The 14850-nt window shown below is 46.8% G+C and overlaps 1 protein-coding gene and 1 non-coding gene across 3 annotated transcripts; one reads left to right on the top strand and one right to left on the bottom strand.

Annotated features, from left to right (window-relative positions):
• Positions 1 to 206: 206 nt before the first annotated feature.
• On the top strand, positions 207 to 11317 carry NMRAL1 (NmrA like redox sensor 1). 2 transcript variants are annotated; one of them, XM_063101205.1, is made up of 5 exons: positions 207 to 246; positions 2803 to 3041; positions 6152 to 6401; positions 10199 to 10389; positions 11138 to 11317. In XM_063101205.1, the coding sequence occupies exons 1-5, from the start codon at positions 207 to 209 to the stop codon at positions 11315 to 11317; spliced, it is 900 nt and encodes a 299-aa protein (XP_062957275.1). The 2 variants fall into 2 exon arrangements, with proteins under 2 accessions (XP_062957275.1, XP_062957274.1); XM_063101204.1 differs by having other exon boundaries at positions 6122 to 6401.
• Positions 9711 to 9785, bottom strand: TRNAI-GAU (transfer RNA isoleucine (anticodon GAU)). The gene has a single exon. It is a non-coding gene; the product is annotated as a tRNA-Ile (tRNA).
• Positions 11318 to 14850: the final 3533 nt, after the last annotated feature.

Here is a 14850-nt window from a genome sequence, read left to right as displayed (position 1 = left end):
TGGGGGACGGGGAGAGGATCGGCCCAAAGGGGTTCCGAGCCCGAGAAACCTCGAGATCCCAAGACAGCCGACCCCCTGCTCTCGGCCGGGTCGCCCTATAGTTCCCGGCTGGGCGCGCTTTGGGGGTCCCCAGTCATTCCCGGCCGGAACCCCGGGCCTCCTAGCCAGCTCTGCGCCTCACGACCACCGACCTCTCCCGGGCCTTCATGGCGGACAAGAAGCTGGTGGTGGTCTTCGGAGCCACGGGTAAGCGAGACCCCCCCCCCCGGGTAAGCGCCTGCAGAGCCCGGGCGCCCCCCAGCGCCGGAGACCGCCGGCCTTGGGGTCTGCAGGGAGGGTAAGATCCCTAGGACCCCCGACGCGGGGTGGGGCCGTGCCCAGCAGCCGGGCGCGGATGGCTTTTGAATTTTTAAAAAAATCCGTTAACTTAAAAAAGAAAAAACAAACAAAAAGACAGAAAAATAAAAATTTTTAAAAAATTATTGACTTATTTGAATAGGAGTACTTGCACATGATGCCAAAGTTAAATGTCCTCACCACCCCCCACCCTATTCTTAACTGTTGACAAGTTTCCAAAGTAGATTTATATAAATAGATACTATTTTTTTAATGGTAGCATATTATTTTGTCCCCTTCAGTTTCTTCTTTCCTATATCTGTATATTTAATATATATGTATTAGTTTTCTGTCACTTAAAATATCTGAAACTGCGGGCCGGGAGGCCTGTGGCTCACTCGGGAGAGTGCGGTGCTGATAACACCAAGGCCACGAGTTCGGATCCTACTTAGGGATGGCCGGTTCGTTCACTGGCTGAGCGTGATGCTGACAACACCAAGTTAAGGGTTAAGATCCCCTTACCCGTCATCTTAAAAAAAAAAAAAAATCTGAAACTGCATAATTTATAAAGGAAATAAATTTATTCCTTACAGTTTTGGAAGCTGGTGAGTGGGAGTGCATCTGGTGAGGGCCTTCTTCCAGGTGAGGACTCTGCAGAGTCCCGTTGGTGCAGGGCATCTCATGTCAGGTGGCAAAAGCTCACTAACTCGCTTCTAGCTCTCCTTATAAAGCCACAAGTGCCACTCCCTTGATAACACATTTATTCATTAACTCATTAATCCATGAATGGAATAATCCATTCATGAGGGCAGAACCTCACAATCTAATCATTTCTCAAAGGCCCCACCTTTCAAATACCGTAGTCAGATCTCCCATCCTGCTACAATGGGGGTCAAGCTTCCATATGAGATTTTGGGGGACATTCAAACTATAGCAGTATATAACAGCTTTATTGTGATATAATTCACATAGTATACAATTCACACGTTTAAAGTGTGCAATTCACTGGTTTCTAGTATATTCAAGGAGTTGTGCAACTAACTACCACCACATTCCATTTTAGAACATTTTCATTTCCTCCAAAAGAAACCCCATACCCATTAATAATCACCACCACCCCCATTCTCACTCTCTCCTCCTCCAATCCCTGGAAAGCACCAGTCTACTTTTGGTACCCTATGGATTTGCCTTTTCTGGATATTTCATATAAATAGAATCATATATGTGGCCTTTTGTGTCTGGTTTCTCTCGCTTTGTATGTTTTCCTCCATTTGCATGTCTCAGCACTTCATACCTTTTTATGGCTGAGTAATAATCTGTTGTGTGGATATAGCTCATTCTATTTATCCACCCATCAGCTGATGGATACTTGATTTCCATTTTTGGCTGTTTGAATAATACTGCTATGAACATTTATGTACAAGTTTTTGTTTGTTTTTTGAGGCTGGTTGGTATGGAGATCCAAACCCGAGACCTTGGGGTTATAAGGCTGTGCTCTAATCAGCTGAGCTCACCAGCCAGTCCCTGTATAAGTTTTTGTGTAGCCATGTTTTCAGTATTCTTGCGAATATACTTAGGAATGGAATTGCTTGACCTTTTTGTTTTTGTTTGTTTTGGCGGCTGGCAGATACAGGTATCTGAACCCTTGACCTTGTTATTATCAGCACCATGCTCTCCCAAGTGAGCTAGCTGGCCAGCCCAGAATTGTCTGATGTTATAGTAATTCTGTGTTTAGCATTTTGAGGAACTGCCAGACTTTTTCAAAGTAGCTGTACCACTTTACATTCCCACCAGCAGTGTCTGACGTTTCCAGTTCCTCCCCATCCTCCCCAATACTTTTTATTGTCTGTCTTTTTGGTTATTGCTACCCTAGCCCCAGCTATTTTAAACTTAACAAAATGTCTTAGAGATAGTTCTCTGTCACTACATGCAAACCTGCCTCCTTTATATCAAAATCTAGGATAGGGAAATCTATAGAGACAGAACACAGACTAGTGGTTGCTGGGGGATGAGGGAAAGGAGAATGGGCAGTGAGTGCTAATGGTGGGGATTCTCTTTGGGGTGATGACATTGTTCTAAAATTGTGATGATTTGTGCAATTCTGTGATCATACTAAAAACCACTGAACTGCACACTTTAAGGAGGTGAATGCTATGGCAAGTGAATTATATTTCAGTAAAGCTATTATTTAACAGTCATTGAGGGCTGACTGGTTAGCTCAGTTAGTTAGAGCATGGTGCTGATAATACCAAGGTCCAGGGTTTGATCCCTGTACTGGCCAGCCGCCAGAAAAAATAAAATTAAAATGAATTAATGAATGAAATAAATTTTAAATAGAAAAAAATGGTTTAATGGGAATCACATGGGCAAAGGAATCCTGTAGTGCCAGAACTCCCTTTGCAGCTTCACCTACCATGGGGCTCTCAGGCAGGTGTGACCCTGGGGGGTCTTTCTGCCTCTTTGCAGGTGCCCAGGGGGGCTCAGTGGCCCACACGCTTCTGGAAGATGGGACGTTCAGGGTTCGAGTGGTGACCCGGAACCCTGGGCAGAGGGCAGCAAAGGAGCTGAGGCTGCAGGGTGCGGAAGTGGTGCAGGGAGACCAGAACAATGAGGCCAGCATGGAGCAGGCCCTGACTGGGGCTCATGCCACCTTCATTGTGACCAACTACTGGGAGAACTGCAGCCAGGAGCAGGAGGTCAAGCAGGTGAGGGCAGGTAGGTATGGGCCAGGAGCAGGATTCCTAGAAGGAGCTCCCAGTCCTATACTGGGGCTGACCACTGAGGGCCCCTCCCCTCTTCTTTGTGCCACTGCCCGAGGTTGGGATGAGTGTGGCAGGCTGCTGCTTCCTCCTCCCATGGTTTTTTGTTGTTTTTGTTGTTGCTGTTTTTCTTCTTTTTCTTTTTAAAAAAATTTTTTTTGGCACTGGCTGGTACAGGAATAGAACCCTAGACATTGGTGTTATCAGCACCATGCTCTAACCACCTGAGCTAACTGGCATGCCCCAATTCACACTTGTAAAATGTACAATTTAATGGTTTCTAGCATACTCACAAACTTGTTCAGCCATCAACACCCTCTAATTCTAGAACATTTTCATCCCCCCAAAAAGAAACCCTTTACTCATCATCAGTCACTTCCCATCCCCCATCTTCCCGGCCCCAGGCAACCACTAACCTACTTCATGTCATCCAGTGATTTTTTGACACTTTCTAAAAAACCAAATCCATTAACCTATAATTTACATAGAATAAAACGCGTACTTTTTTTATTGAAAAACAAATTTTTAAAAATTGACACATAATGGGCCGAGCCCGTGGCGCACTCGGGAGAGTGCAGCTCTGGGAGCGCGGCGACGCTCCCACCGCGGGTTCGGATCCTATATAGGAATGTCCGGTGCGCTCACTGGCTGAGTGCCGGTCACGGAAAAGACAAAAAAAAAAAAAAAAAAAAAAAATTGACACATAATAATTGTACATATTTATCGGGTACCCTGTGCTATTTCGATGTATGCATACGATGCATAATGATCAAATCAGGTCAGTCATATCCATCACCTCAAACATTTGTCATTTCTTTGTGTTGGGAACATTAATGAAATGCACACATTTTAATTGTAGAGTTTGATGAATTTTGAAAATATGTACATCCACGTAACAACCACTGTGGTCAAACTAGTACATTTTCATCTTCCCAGAAAATTCCCAGAAAATTATCTTATGTCCCAAACTCCAAATCACACAATCTGATCAAAGGTTCGAATCCCCTACGAGCCAGTTACCAAATCACATGATCTGTATTTTTTCCTTTTTTCCACTCCAGATTTGTTTTTTTTTTTTTGGCAGCTGGCCGGAGATCCAATCCTTTGACCTTGATGTTACCAGATTCTCTTTAGTCAGATGGTTATGGAGCCCAGATGGTAGGGGGTTGGGGGGATGAGACAGAGAGCCATGAGATACGGCCATCTCTTTGTCTTGTTGAGGATTGAGTCCCCACTCCTGGCACGTACCTGTCACACAGAAAGCTCAGATATTTGTGGAATATATGAGGATAATCTGCCTGAGAAGAGGCACCAAGTTGAGAACCGTGCGCCTCTGATTTCAGTCCTCTCTCTTCCACACAACTTGTGTTGCTTTGGGCATAAGACTTCCCTGCTCTGGTCTTTGTTTTCCTCTTAAAATAAAGGGAGATTGGACTGGACCAGAGGTTTCCAAACTTGTTTTTAGCCTTGACTCTTTCTTCGATTACAATCTTACCTGGAAGCGCATTACACAGAGTGGACAGCAACACTTTCTCTGATTGAAGCAGATCTGATCTCATGAATCCTGACAAACCTGTGCGAGCTTCCTGGGCCGCTGTAAAAATGACCACAATCTGGGTGGCTTAAAACCACAGAAATTGATCTCTCAGATGTGTAAGCTAGAAGTCCAAAATCAAGGTGTCAGCAAGGTCACACTCCTTCCAAAGGCTTTAGGGGAGGATGCTTTCTCACCTTGTGCAGCTTCTGGTGGCTGCAGCTGTGCCTTGGCTTATGGCCATTCATTTCAATCTCTGCCTCTTTCCTCACATGGCCTTCTCCTCCATGTGTCTTCTCCTCTTCCATCTCTCATAAGGACACTTGTCATTGGATTTAGGCCCCACCTGGTTAATCTAGGATGATATCATCTCCAGATCCTTAACTTTTAAATGACATCTGCAAAGATCCTTTTCACAATTAAGGTCATATTCACAGGTTTTGAGGTGAGGACATGGACATATATTTTTGTTTTGTTTTGTTTTTCTGGTGGCTGGCCAGTACAGGGATCAAACCCTTGACCTTGATGTTATCAACAGCACAACGCTCTAACCAACTGAGCTAACTGGCCAGCCCTGCATATGCCTTTTTGGAGGCCACCATTTGACCCCTTACACAATTTTATGTAGCATGTGGCATTGTCATCTGCATTTCACTGATGAGGGTCTGAGTGGTTAAACCGCTTGTCCTAGATCACACAGCTAGTGCGTTGCACAGCCCAGATTGGAACCTAAGCAGACTGTGTGCCTCACCGCCTAGCTGTGGCACCTCCATAGTAGAGATGGGCTCTCTAAGGAAGATGGCTGGGCTCCGTGGACAGGCTGCTGTCAAACCAGCAGAGATGTGACATGCATCATCATGTTAGCCTATATATGGGCTATATCAGTCTGTTTTTGTGTTGCTACAACAGAATACCTGAGACTGGGTAATTTATAAAGAGATAAGGTTAATTTTCCTCATGATTCTGGGACAGCTGCATTTAGCACAAGCCTCAGGCTGATTCTACTTATAGCAAGTAAGGAAGCAAGAGAGGGAGGGGAGGTGCCAGGCTCCTTCTAACAACCAGCTCTTGTGGGAACTAATCCCTTCCTGTGAGAGCTCACTCCCCTCCCCTGACCAAGGAGGGCATTAATCCATTCATGAGGGATTTGCCCCCTGACTCAGATGCCTCCCAACACTGCCACATTGGGGATCAAGTTTCAACATGAGCTTTGCGGGGACAAACATATCCAAACTATATCACAAGCAGCAGCCCTGCCCACCCTCCCCTATTGCACGTGGTGGGCCGAAGTCCAGCACAACCCAAATGATCTGGAGAAGTGACTAAGAGTCTGTGGCTGGTAGAAGGCTTACATTTCTGTGTTAATGGGTGTGTAAGCATCATTCTAGAAGATGGGACCTCCTCAGGGTACGTGGTATCTTGCTCTTAGCCTCGTGGACTGTGGCAACTCTGGGATTGGGTTATGATGGGGGACACACATCCTTCCTCTCAGCCTTGTGGTCTCTCCTTTCCTGCCCACCAGGGAAAGCTGCTGGCCGATCTGGCCAAGCGCCTGGGCCTCCGCTACGTGGTCTATAGTGGTTTGGAGAACATCAGAAAGCTGACGGCGGGGAGACTGGCAGCGGGCCACTTTGATGGCAAAGGAGAGGTGGAGGAATATTTCCGGGACATTGGCGTTCCCATGACCAGTGTGCGGTTGCCCTGCTATTTTGAGAATCTCCTCTCCTACTTTCTGCCCCAGAAAGCCCCAGATGGAAAGAGCTACTTGCTGAGTGAGTACCCTTCCTCACCTCGTGAAGCTGTAGGTATAGCAGGCAGCAAGCTTGTCCTGGGTCACATTAGGCCTGGCACTGAGCAAGGCCTGTAACCTTGCTGGGCCTCAGCTTCCTGTTCTGTGAACTGGGCATGACACCAACATTGCAGGAGCGATGAGAAAATCTACTGATAGGTGGTGATAGGATGTTTTGTCCCCTGGAAAGCTTTATGAAGAGAGAGGAGCACAGTTATCGTTACTTCTTTAAAGCTAAGAAGGAGAGGGTTTGGATGGTGTGTTTCCGCTGTAGATTTCATAAAGGAGGAAAGCTCTTCTCCCTGCCCGTTGGCAAATCTGTAAAGGGGCTGGATGCACTGGCCCCCTGACTGCAGGAATCTCACCCAACTTGTGTCCTGCCAGTCGGTCAGCAGATTAAAGCAGAAGGCCAGAGTGGAAGGGATCTGTGCCCCCGGCTGGCCACTCCTCACCCTGTTTGTGAACAGCAGCTCACCCTCGCATGAGGGCATTCCAGCACTGCCAGAGAGCGTGGCGGAGTCCTGCCTCCCACAAGAGGAGTCTGCTGCTAGCGGAAGCCCATTGGCACTGCTTCATAGCTTGCAGAGCTGTAGTCGGCCACCCTGTTGCAGTCTCTGAGTTGGAGCCCCCTCCCCTCGAGCTCCCTGTGGCGGCCCCCTGTCCCTAGGTGAGAAGGATGGGGAGGACCCAGGCTCTCCTGGTGCCACACCAGGATACTTGCCTGCCTCCCCATCTACAAAGCCACAATGTGAAAGGTAGAGGGTCATGATTCATTCTGCGGGTATTTATCCAGCACCTCTCATGGACGCACTGCTCTGGGCTGGCCTTGGCATTGGGTTAATCCAGACTCCTGTTAACAGTTGATGTTTGGAGTATCCTCCCACATGTTTCCGCTTCTGGGAATTGAGGATATGATGGAACACCCCAGTTCTGCGCCTCAGGATCAGAGGAGCTCCTGGGCTCCAGCCCCACTCTTGGTGGCAGCTTTCAAAGCCCCTTCTTTTTTTTTTGACCTTGGTATTATTATACTGTGCTGTAACCAACTGAGCTTTTTTGTTTTTTCTTTTCTTTTATTTTTTTTTTAAATTTTCTTTTGTCGATATACATGGTGGCTGATTATTGCTCCCCATCACCAAAACCTCCCTCCCTCCTCGCTACCCCCACCCCCCTCCCCTCCAACAGTGTCCTTTCTGTTTGCTTGTCGTATCAACTTCAAGTAATTGTGGTTGTTATATCTTCTTCCCCCCCCGGTTTTTTTGTGTGTGTGTGTGTGTGAATTTATATATTAATTTTTAGCTCCCACCAATAAGTGAGAACATGCGGTATTTCTCTTTCTTTTTTTTTTTTTTTTTAAAGATGACCGGTAAGGGGATCTTAACCCTTGACTTGGTGTTGTCAGCACCACGCTCACCCAGTGAGCAAACCGGCCATCCCTATATGGGATCCGAACCCGTGGCCTTGGTGTTATCAGCACCGCACTCTCCCGAGTGAGCCACAGACCGGCCCCCGTGGTATTTCTCTTTCTGTGCCTGACTTGTTTCACTTAATATAATTCTCTCAAGGTCCATCCATGTTGTTGCAAATGGCAGTATTTCATTCGTTTTTATAGCTGAGTAGTATTCCATTGTGTAGATGTACCACATTTTCCGTATCCACTCATCTGATGATGGACATTTGGGCTGGTTCCAACTCTTGGCTATTGTAAAGAGTGCTGCGATGAACATTGGGGAACAGGTATACCTTCGACTTGATGATTTCTATTCCACTGGGTATATTCCCAGCAGTGGGATAGCTGGGTCGTATGGTAGATCTATCTGCAATTGTTTGAGGAACCTCCATACCATTTTCCATAGAGGCTGCACCATTTTGCAGTCCCACCAACAATGTATGAGAGTTCCTTTTTCTCTGCAACCTCGCCAGTATTTATCGTTCAGGGTCTTTTGGATTTTAGCCATCCTAACTGGGGTGAGATGGTACCTCAGTGTGGTTTTGATTTGCATTTCCCAGATGCTGAGTAATGTTGAGCAGTTTTTCATATGTCTGTTGGCCATTTGTATATGTTCCTTAGAGAAATGCCTACTTAGCTCTTTTGCCCATATTTTAATTGGGTTGCTTGTTTTCTTCTTGTAAAGTTGTTTGAGTTCCTTATATATTCTGGATATTAATCCTTTGTCAGATGTATATTTTGCAAATATTTTCTCCCACTCTGTTGGTTGTCTTTTAACTCTGTTAATTGTTTCTTTTGCTGTGCAGAAGCTTTTTAGTTTGATATAATCCCATTTGTTTATTTTTCCTTTGGTTGCCCGTGCTTTTGGGGTCGTATTCATGAAGTCTGTGTCCAGTCCTATTTCCTGAAGTGTTTCTCCTATGTTTTCTTTAAGAAGTTTTATTGTTTCAGGGTGTATATTTAAATCCTTCATCCATTTTGAGTTGATTTTAGTATACGGTGAGAGGTATGGATCTAGTTTCATTCTCCTGCATATGGATATCCAGTTATCCCAGCACCATTTGCTGAAGAGGCAGTCCCTTCCCCAGTGAATAAGCTTGGTGCCTTTGTCAAAGATCAGATGGGAGTAAGTGTGTGGGTTGATTTCTGGATTCTCTATTCTATTCCATTGGTCAGTGTGTCTGTTTTTATGCCAGTACCATACTGTTCTGGTTATTATAGCTTTGTAGTATAGCTTAAAGTCAGGTAGTGTTATGCCTCCAGCTTTATTTTTTTTGCTCAGCATTGCTTTGGCTATGCGTGGTCTTTTATTGTTCCATATAAATGTCTGGATAGTTTTTTCCATTTCTGAGAAAAACGTCATTGGAATTTTGATGGGGATTGCATTGAATTTGTATATCACTTTGGGTAGTATGGACATTTTCACTATGTTGATTCTTCCAATCCAAGAGCATGGGATATCTTTCCATCTTCTTGTATCCTCTCTAATTTCTCTCAGCAGTGGTTTGTAGTTCTCATTATAGAGATTTTTCACCTCCTTGGTTAACTCAATTCCTAAGTATTTTATTTTTTTGGTGGCTATTGTAAATGGGCAGGCTTTCTTGATTTCTCCTTCTGCATGTTCACTATTGGAGAAAAGAAATGCTACTGATTTTTGTGTGTTGATTTTGTATCCTGATACTGTGCTGAAATCATTTAATCAATTCCAACAGTTTTTTTTGTAGAGGTTTTAGGCTGTTCGATATATAGGATCATGTCATCTGCAAACAGGGACAGTTTGACTTCATCTTTTCCTTGTTTTTTCTTTTAAATGTTATTTTATTTACTTATTTATTTTTTGGCAACTGGCTGGTACGGGGATCTGAACCCATGACCTTGGTGTTATCAGCACCATGCTCTAACCAATTGAGCTAACTGGCCAACCCCTATTTTATTTATTTATTTAGGCAGTTGGCTGGTACAGGGATGGAACCCTGGACCTTGGTGTTATCAGCACCACACACTAACCAAGCTAAATGGCCATCCCTTTCCTTCATCCTTCATTCCTTGTCTCAGCCTGAATGTGGCAGGCAGGTCCAAGTTCTCGTCCCTGTGCTAAGAATACAGTGACCCGGGCTCAGAGATCCTAAAGAGCCCACTCCCGGTGGCAATGCTAGGATTCCATCCCATTTCCTGACTCTCCATTCCGCTGCTGCTCCTGTGATACCACAAACCACCAAGACGTGTCTTAGCCAGGCCTGAGTGCTGACATGTGCAAATGTCCAGATCCGACCTTCCGGAGAGGAGCACTGTCCTCGGGACATGTGCCATCTTGTCTCTCTCTGTCCCCAAAGACCTGCCCATGGGCGACATTCCCATGGACGGCATGGCCGTGACCGACCTGGGTCCCGTGGTGCTCAGCCTACTGAAGACACCAGAAGAATACATGGGCCAGGACATTGGGCTCAGCACCTGCAGGCACACGGTGGCCGAGTATGCCGCGCTGCTCACCAGGCACACCAGCAAGCCTGTGCGTGACGCCAAGGTGGGCTCCTCCCTCCTCCCCGGGGGGAATGTCCAGGCCACCTCGGTCAGGTTTTTGGAACTCCCACAGTGGCTTCTTGGGTTGTAGGGAAGGAGTATCTAGGGCTGCCCCACCACTCCGAGGAAGGTAAATCTAAACTCATTTGTTAATTGTTAGCATTTATGTTGTGCTGTTCCTGGGATCTAAGTGTGTCCACAGAGTGAGATTTCTGGCTTAGGCGTTTTGACCAAGTAGAGAGAAAGGTTTCCAGGAAGAAGGGACAGCGAGAGCCACCCACGGCAATGTGGGGTGATGCAGGGCTTGCCAAGCTCTCTCTGGCAGGTGGCTTGAAGTGGGGGCCAAGGAGGGAGGCCGGAAAGTTCGGCCTGGGGAGGATCTGAGGAGCTAAGACTCAGTTCAGAAGGGAAAGGGGAACATAGCTTTGGTTTTTGAGCAAGAAAGTGACGCCGCAAACAGATTTCTCATTTGGAAGGAACTGAGAAGTTGTCATCTCATGACCTTAAACGAACAGCCTTTAAGCCAACCTAGAATGTCAGGTAGCTCACAGGAACAGTGGTTTCCAAACTTTCATCTTTTAGTAGAAAGTTTTCAGATGACTTTGTAGTGAGGACCTTGGTCAGTGACCAAGATGCCAACAGTGGCTCTGGGTGTAGTGGTTGGGAGACCCCAAGCCCACCTGGCCTCACCCCACTCACCTCCTTGGGGCACTGGAGAGATGCCGAAGGTGACAGGCCCCCTCTGCTTCCAGATGACTCCTGAGGATTACGAGAAGCTCAGCTTCCCTGGGGCTCAGGACCTGGCCAACATGTTCCGCTTCTATGCCCTGAAGCCCAACCGTGACATCGAGCTGACCCTGAGACTCAACCCCAAGGCACAGACGCTGGACCAGTGGCTGGAGCAGCACAAAGGGGACTTTGCCCGGCTGTGACCTGCCCACCTCGAAGCCCTGAGCTGGGGGGACGGGAGTTGCAGGGGCACAATCATCCTTTCTTGCGTTACAAAAAAATATTTTTTTGAAATAAAGCCACTGTTCTTACAGATGGCTTCCAAAGAAAAGGGCTTTGTTTTGGGGACTTGGGTTGCAGTGGCAGCTGCTGGGGTACCCACAGCATGACACTTCTAGCAGGAAGCATCAAGTGGCTGGGGCAGGGCCCAGTCTCCCTCCCCCTGCAGTAAAGGGGACATGGTAGGGGGCAGTGAAGCGGTGGCTGAAGGGATCATTTGGTGACTGTGAAGACGAGCAACTTGGAAGTGTTTTTTTTTTTTTGGCGGCTGGCTGGTACGGGGATCCAAACCCTTGACCTTGGTGTTATCAACACCACACTCCAACCAACTGAGCAAACTGGCCAGCCCCCAGTAAACATTTTAAGTTTAGTCTAACAAGTGTGAAATGGAGCATTCCGACCTCGGCCCAGGAGAGTGGCCCTGATCAGCACCTCTGCTCCTACTACACCTGAAATTCATTCACAGACAGGGAACATAGCACAGGATGCAGAGAAGAACCCCAGGCGGCCGCCAAGAGCAATAGCTCTGGTATCGCTACAAAACTCCCATCATCTGCAAAGAGCTCATGAGGCCACCTGCGTATTCCTTTGAGTTGGGAACAGACTCGGGGAGGGGAGGGTCCTGCCCTACGCTGCAGCCAGTATGTAAGCAACCTTCAACACAGGTTGGAAAAAAGAAAATGAGCTGGCGGGTTGCACAGTGGTCAGGTGTTTGGATCCCCATACCAGCCAGCCACCCCCCCCCCAAAAAAGAAGAAACAAATGAAGGAAGGTGGTAGAGCTGTGGGCCACAGGGCCATGAGGCTGCCTGCAGCAAAGGGTAGGAGAGAAGGCCAAGGGAGTCAAACCCTGGCTGTGCTTGTGGCACAAGTCAGCCCTTTACCTGCTCACTTTAGAGGAGGGGGACAGAGGCCAGAGAACAGTCATTCGCCTGAGACTGCAAGGCAGCTCTATGAATTTTAACACGTGTGTGGGCTTGTGTTAAGTAACCACCATCATGCCGTTTTTTTACTATCCCATCCTGGCTAACGTCCACAGCAGCATTATTCATAATAGCCCCAAAATGGAAACCACCTGGATGTCTATCAGCAGTTGAACACATGAAAAAATGTGGCCTATCCATATGAGGCTATTACTCAACCATAAAAAGGAATGAAATACTGACACGTGCTACAACATGGGTGAACCTCAAAAACGTGATGCTAAGTGGAAGCAGCCAGACACACCAGACTACATGTTGTGTGATTCCATTTACGTGAAATGTCCAGAATAGGCTAATCCATTGACAGAAAGCCTGTTAGTGATTACCAGAGATTGGGGGGCTTGAGGGGGAATCGAAAGTGACTATTAATGGGTCAAGAGTTTCTTTGGGGGACGATAATGTTCTAAAATTGATTGTGATGATGTTTGCACAAGTGTGAACTAAAACCCATTGGGGTTGGCCAGTTAGCTCAGTTGGTGAGAACGTGGTGTTGGTAACACCAAGGTCCAGGGTTCGATCCCTGTACTTGCCAGTTGCCAAAAACAAAAACAAAAACCCCACAACCACTGGATTGTACACTTTAAATAGATGAACTGCATGGTATGTGAATATTTCAATAAAGCTGTTACCAGAAAGATGAGGTAGCTAAAATCCACACATAAAAATCTGGACCCCCAGGGGGGAAGAAGATATAACAACCACAATTACTTGAAGTTGATACGACAAGCAAAGAGAAAGGACATTGTTGGAGGGGAGGGGGGGAGGGAGAAGGGAGGTAGGTTTTGGTGATGGGGAGCAATAATCAGCCACAATGTATATCGAGAAAATAAAATTTAAAAAAAATTAATTAATTAAAATAAAAAATAAAAAATAAATAATAAAAATCTGGACCCCCAGAAGACCTTGCAGCACTAGGTCTGAATTCCTGAAGGCTTCTTGCTGGCTGAAAAGTACCTGTCCCCTAAAGGAAGCAGCCACAGACTCCACCACTCCTTACTGTCTCCTGGGTGCTGAGGCTGCAGACCATGCCCTCCAACATGTGACTTTGGACCCACTTTGCTTTTTTTTTGTTTGTTTATTTTTATTTATTTTTTTTAAAAGATGACCGGTAAGGGGTTCTTAACCCTTGACTTGGTGTTGAGCTAACCAGCCATCCCTATATAGGGATCCGAACCCATGGCCTTGGTGTTATCAGCACCACACTCTCCCAAGTGAGCCATGGGCCGCCCCCCCCCTTTGCTTTTTTATGTAAAGTTCTTATTGGCCCATTTGTGACCCTTCAAGAGGGTCATACCAAATAAGTAGAACTAGTTAAAAGAGATTTTAACTAGTACAGATTTAACAATGTTGATGCAGAGGATTGAATGGCTCCCCAAAGTTTCCCTCGGGTGGGTGGGAAATCATATTATGGTAATTAAAAGGTGGGACCTTGAAGAGGTGATTAGATTGTGAAGACCATGCCCTAGTGAATTGTTTAATGGTGCTCATGGGCGTGGTTCTGAGGGCTTTAAAAGGAGAGCACATGAAGAGCTCTCTCTCTGCCCTGCCATTTCGGCCTTATGAGACCCTGGGTCACTGTCACTGCCACTGAGGCCTTCACCAGGTGTGTTCCCTGAACTTTGGACCTTCCAGCCTCTGAAACTAAGCAATAAATTTCGTTTCCCTACAAATTACCCTGTTCCAGGTATTTTGCTATAAGCAACAGAAATGGACTAATACAGTTGATTAGCAAACACGAGTAGTCGTGTACATATGCCTTCTACAAAAGCCATCATGGTTGCCAGGACCCATGGTCAGTGCCGGCTCCTCAATGGCACTGGGTTCTGGGCAAGGGTGGTCCTGGGCACAGGGGCAGCTGGGAGGCTTGAGGGTCTGGAGAGGATTCTTGCATGTTGAGGGGGGTCCACCAAGACCCAAAGGACTGTGAAGAGGGTGGCTTGGGCTGGAAACAGAGCAGAGGCCTGAGGTGGGCTGCAACTGAGGTCCAATACCTGAGCTGGCCTCATCACCCACACCACAACCGCACCTGGTCCCTCCTCGTTTTATTTCAGCAAATGCTCAAAACCCATCTATCTTTCTCCTTATTCTCAATCCCCAAAGGCTCAGGCTGAGAGACACCTTTTTACGTCATCTTACACCCCAGCTCCAACTGAGAGGCTGCAGAGATGTCTATAATGAATGCCTAAGGAGCCATGTGTGGAAATAACCTGGGCCCCAGCCCTGAAGTGGCACTTCATTCTATACAGGTTGCATGGCCACCTGCTGACCTCCTGAGGGAAGGAGGCCTCAGCATAGACAGCACAAGTGTCTTCCGGGCAAGAAAACCCACCTTTCTTACCCAGAGACTTTCTCTGGACTTCTGCTTTCAAAGGACAGGGCATGAATAAGACTAAGGCTGACTTCTCCAGGAATAATAAGCCTAAGTGTTCATGAGACACTGTCTAGCTCCCACCGCTGTGTGCCCAAGGTCTGGAA

This window comes from Cynocephalus volans, chromosome 6, assembly GCF_027409185.1.
Source record: "Cynocephalus volans isolate mCynVol1 chromosome 6, mCynVol1.pri, whole genome shotgun sequence".
In the NCBI taxonomy this organism is placed as follows: domain Eukaryota; kingdom Metazoa; phylum Chordata; class Mammalia; order Dermoptera; family Cynocephalidae; genus Cynocephalus; species Cynocephalus volans.
Note: the sequence above shows the minus strand (reverse complement) of the source record. Positions and strands in the feature narration are given on the sequence as shown.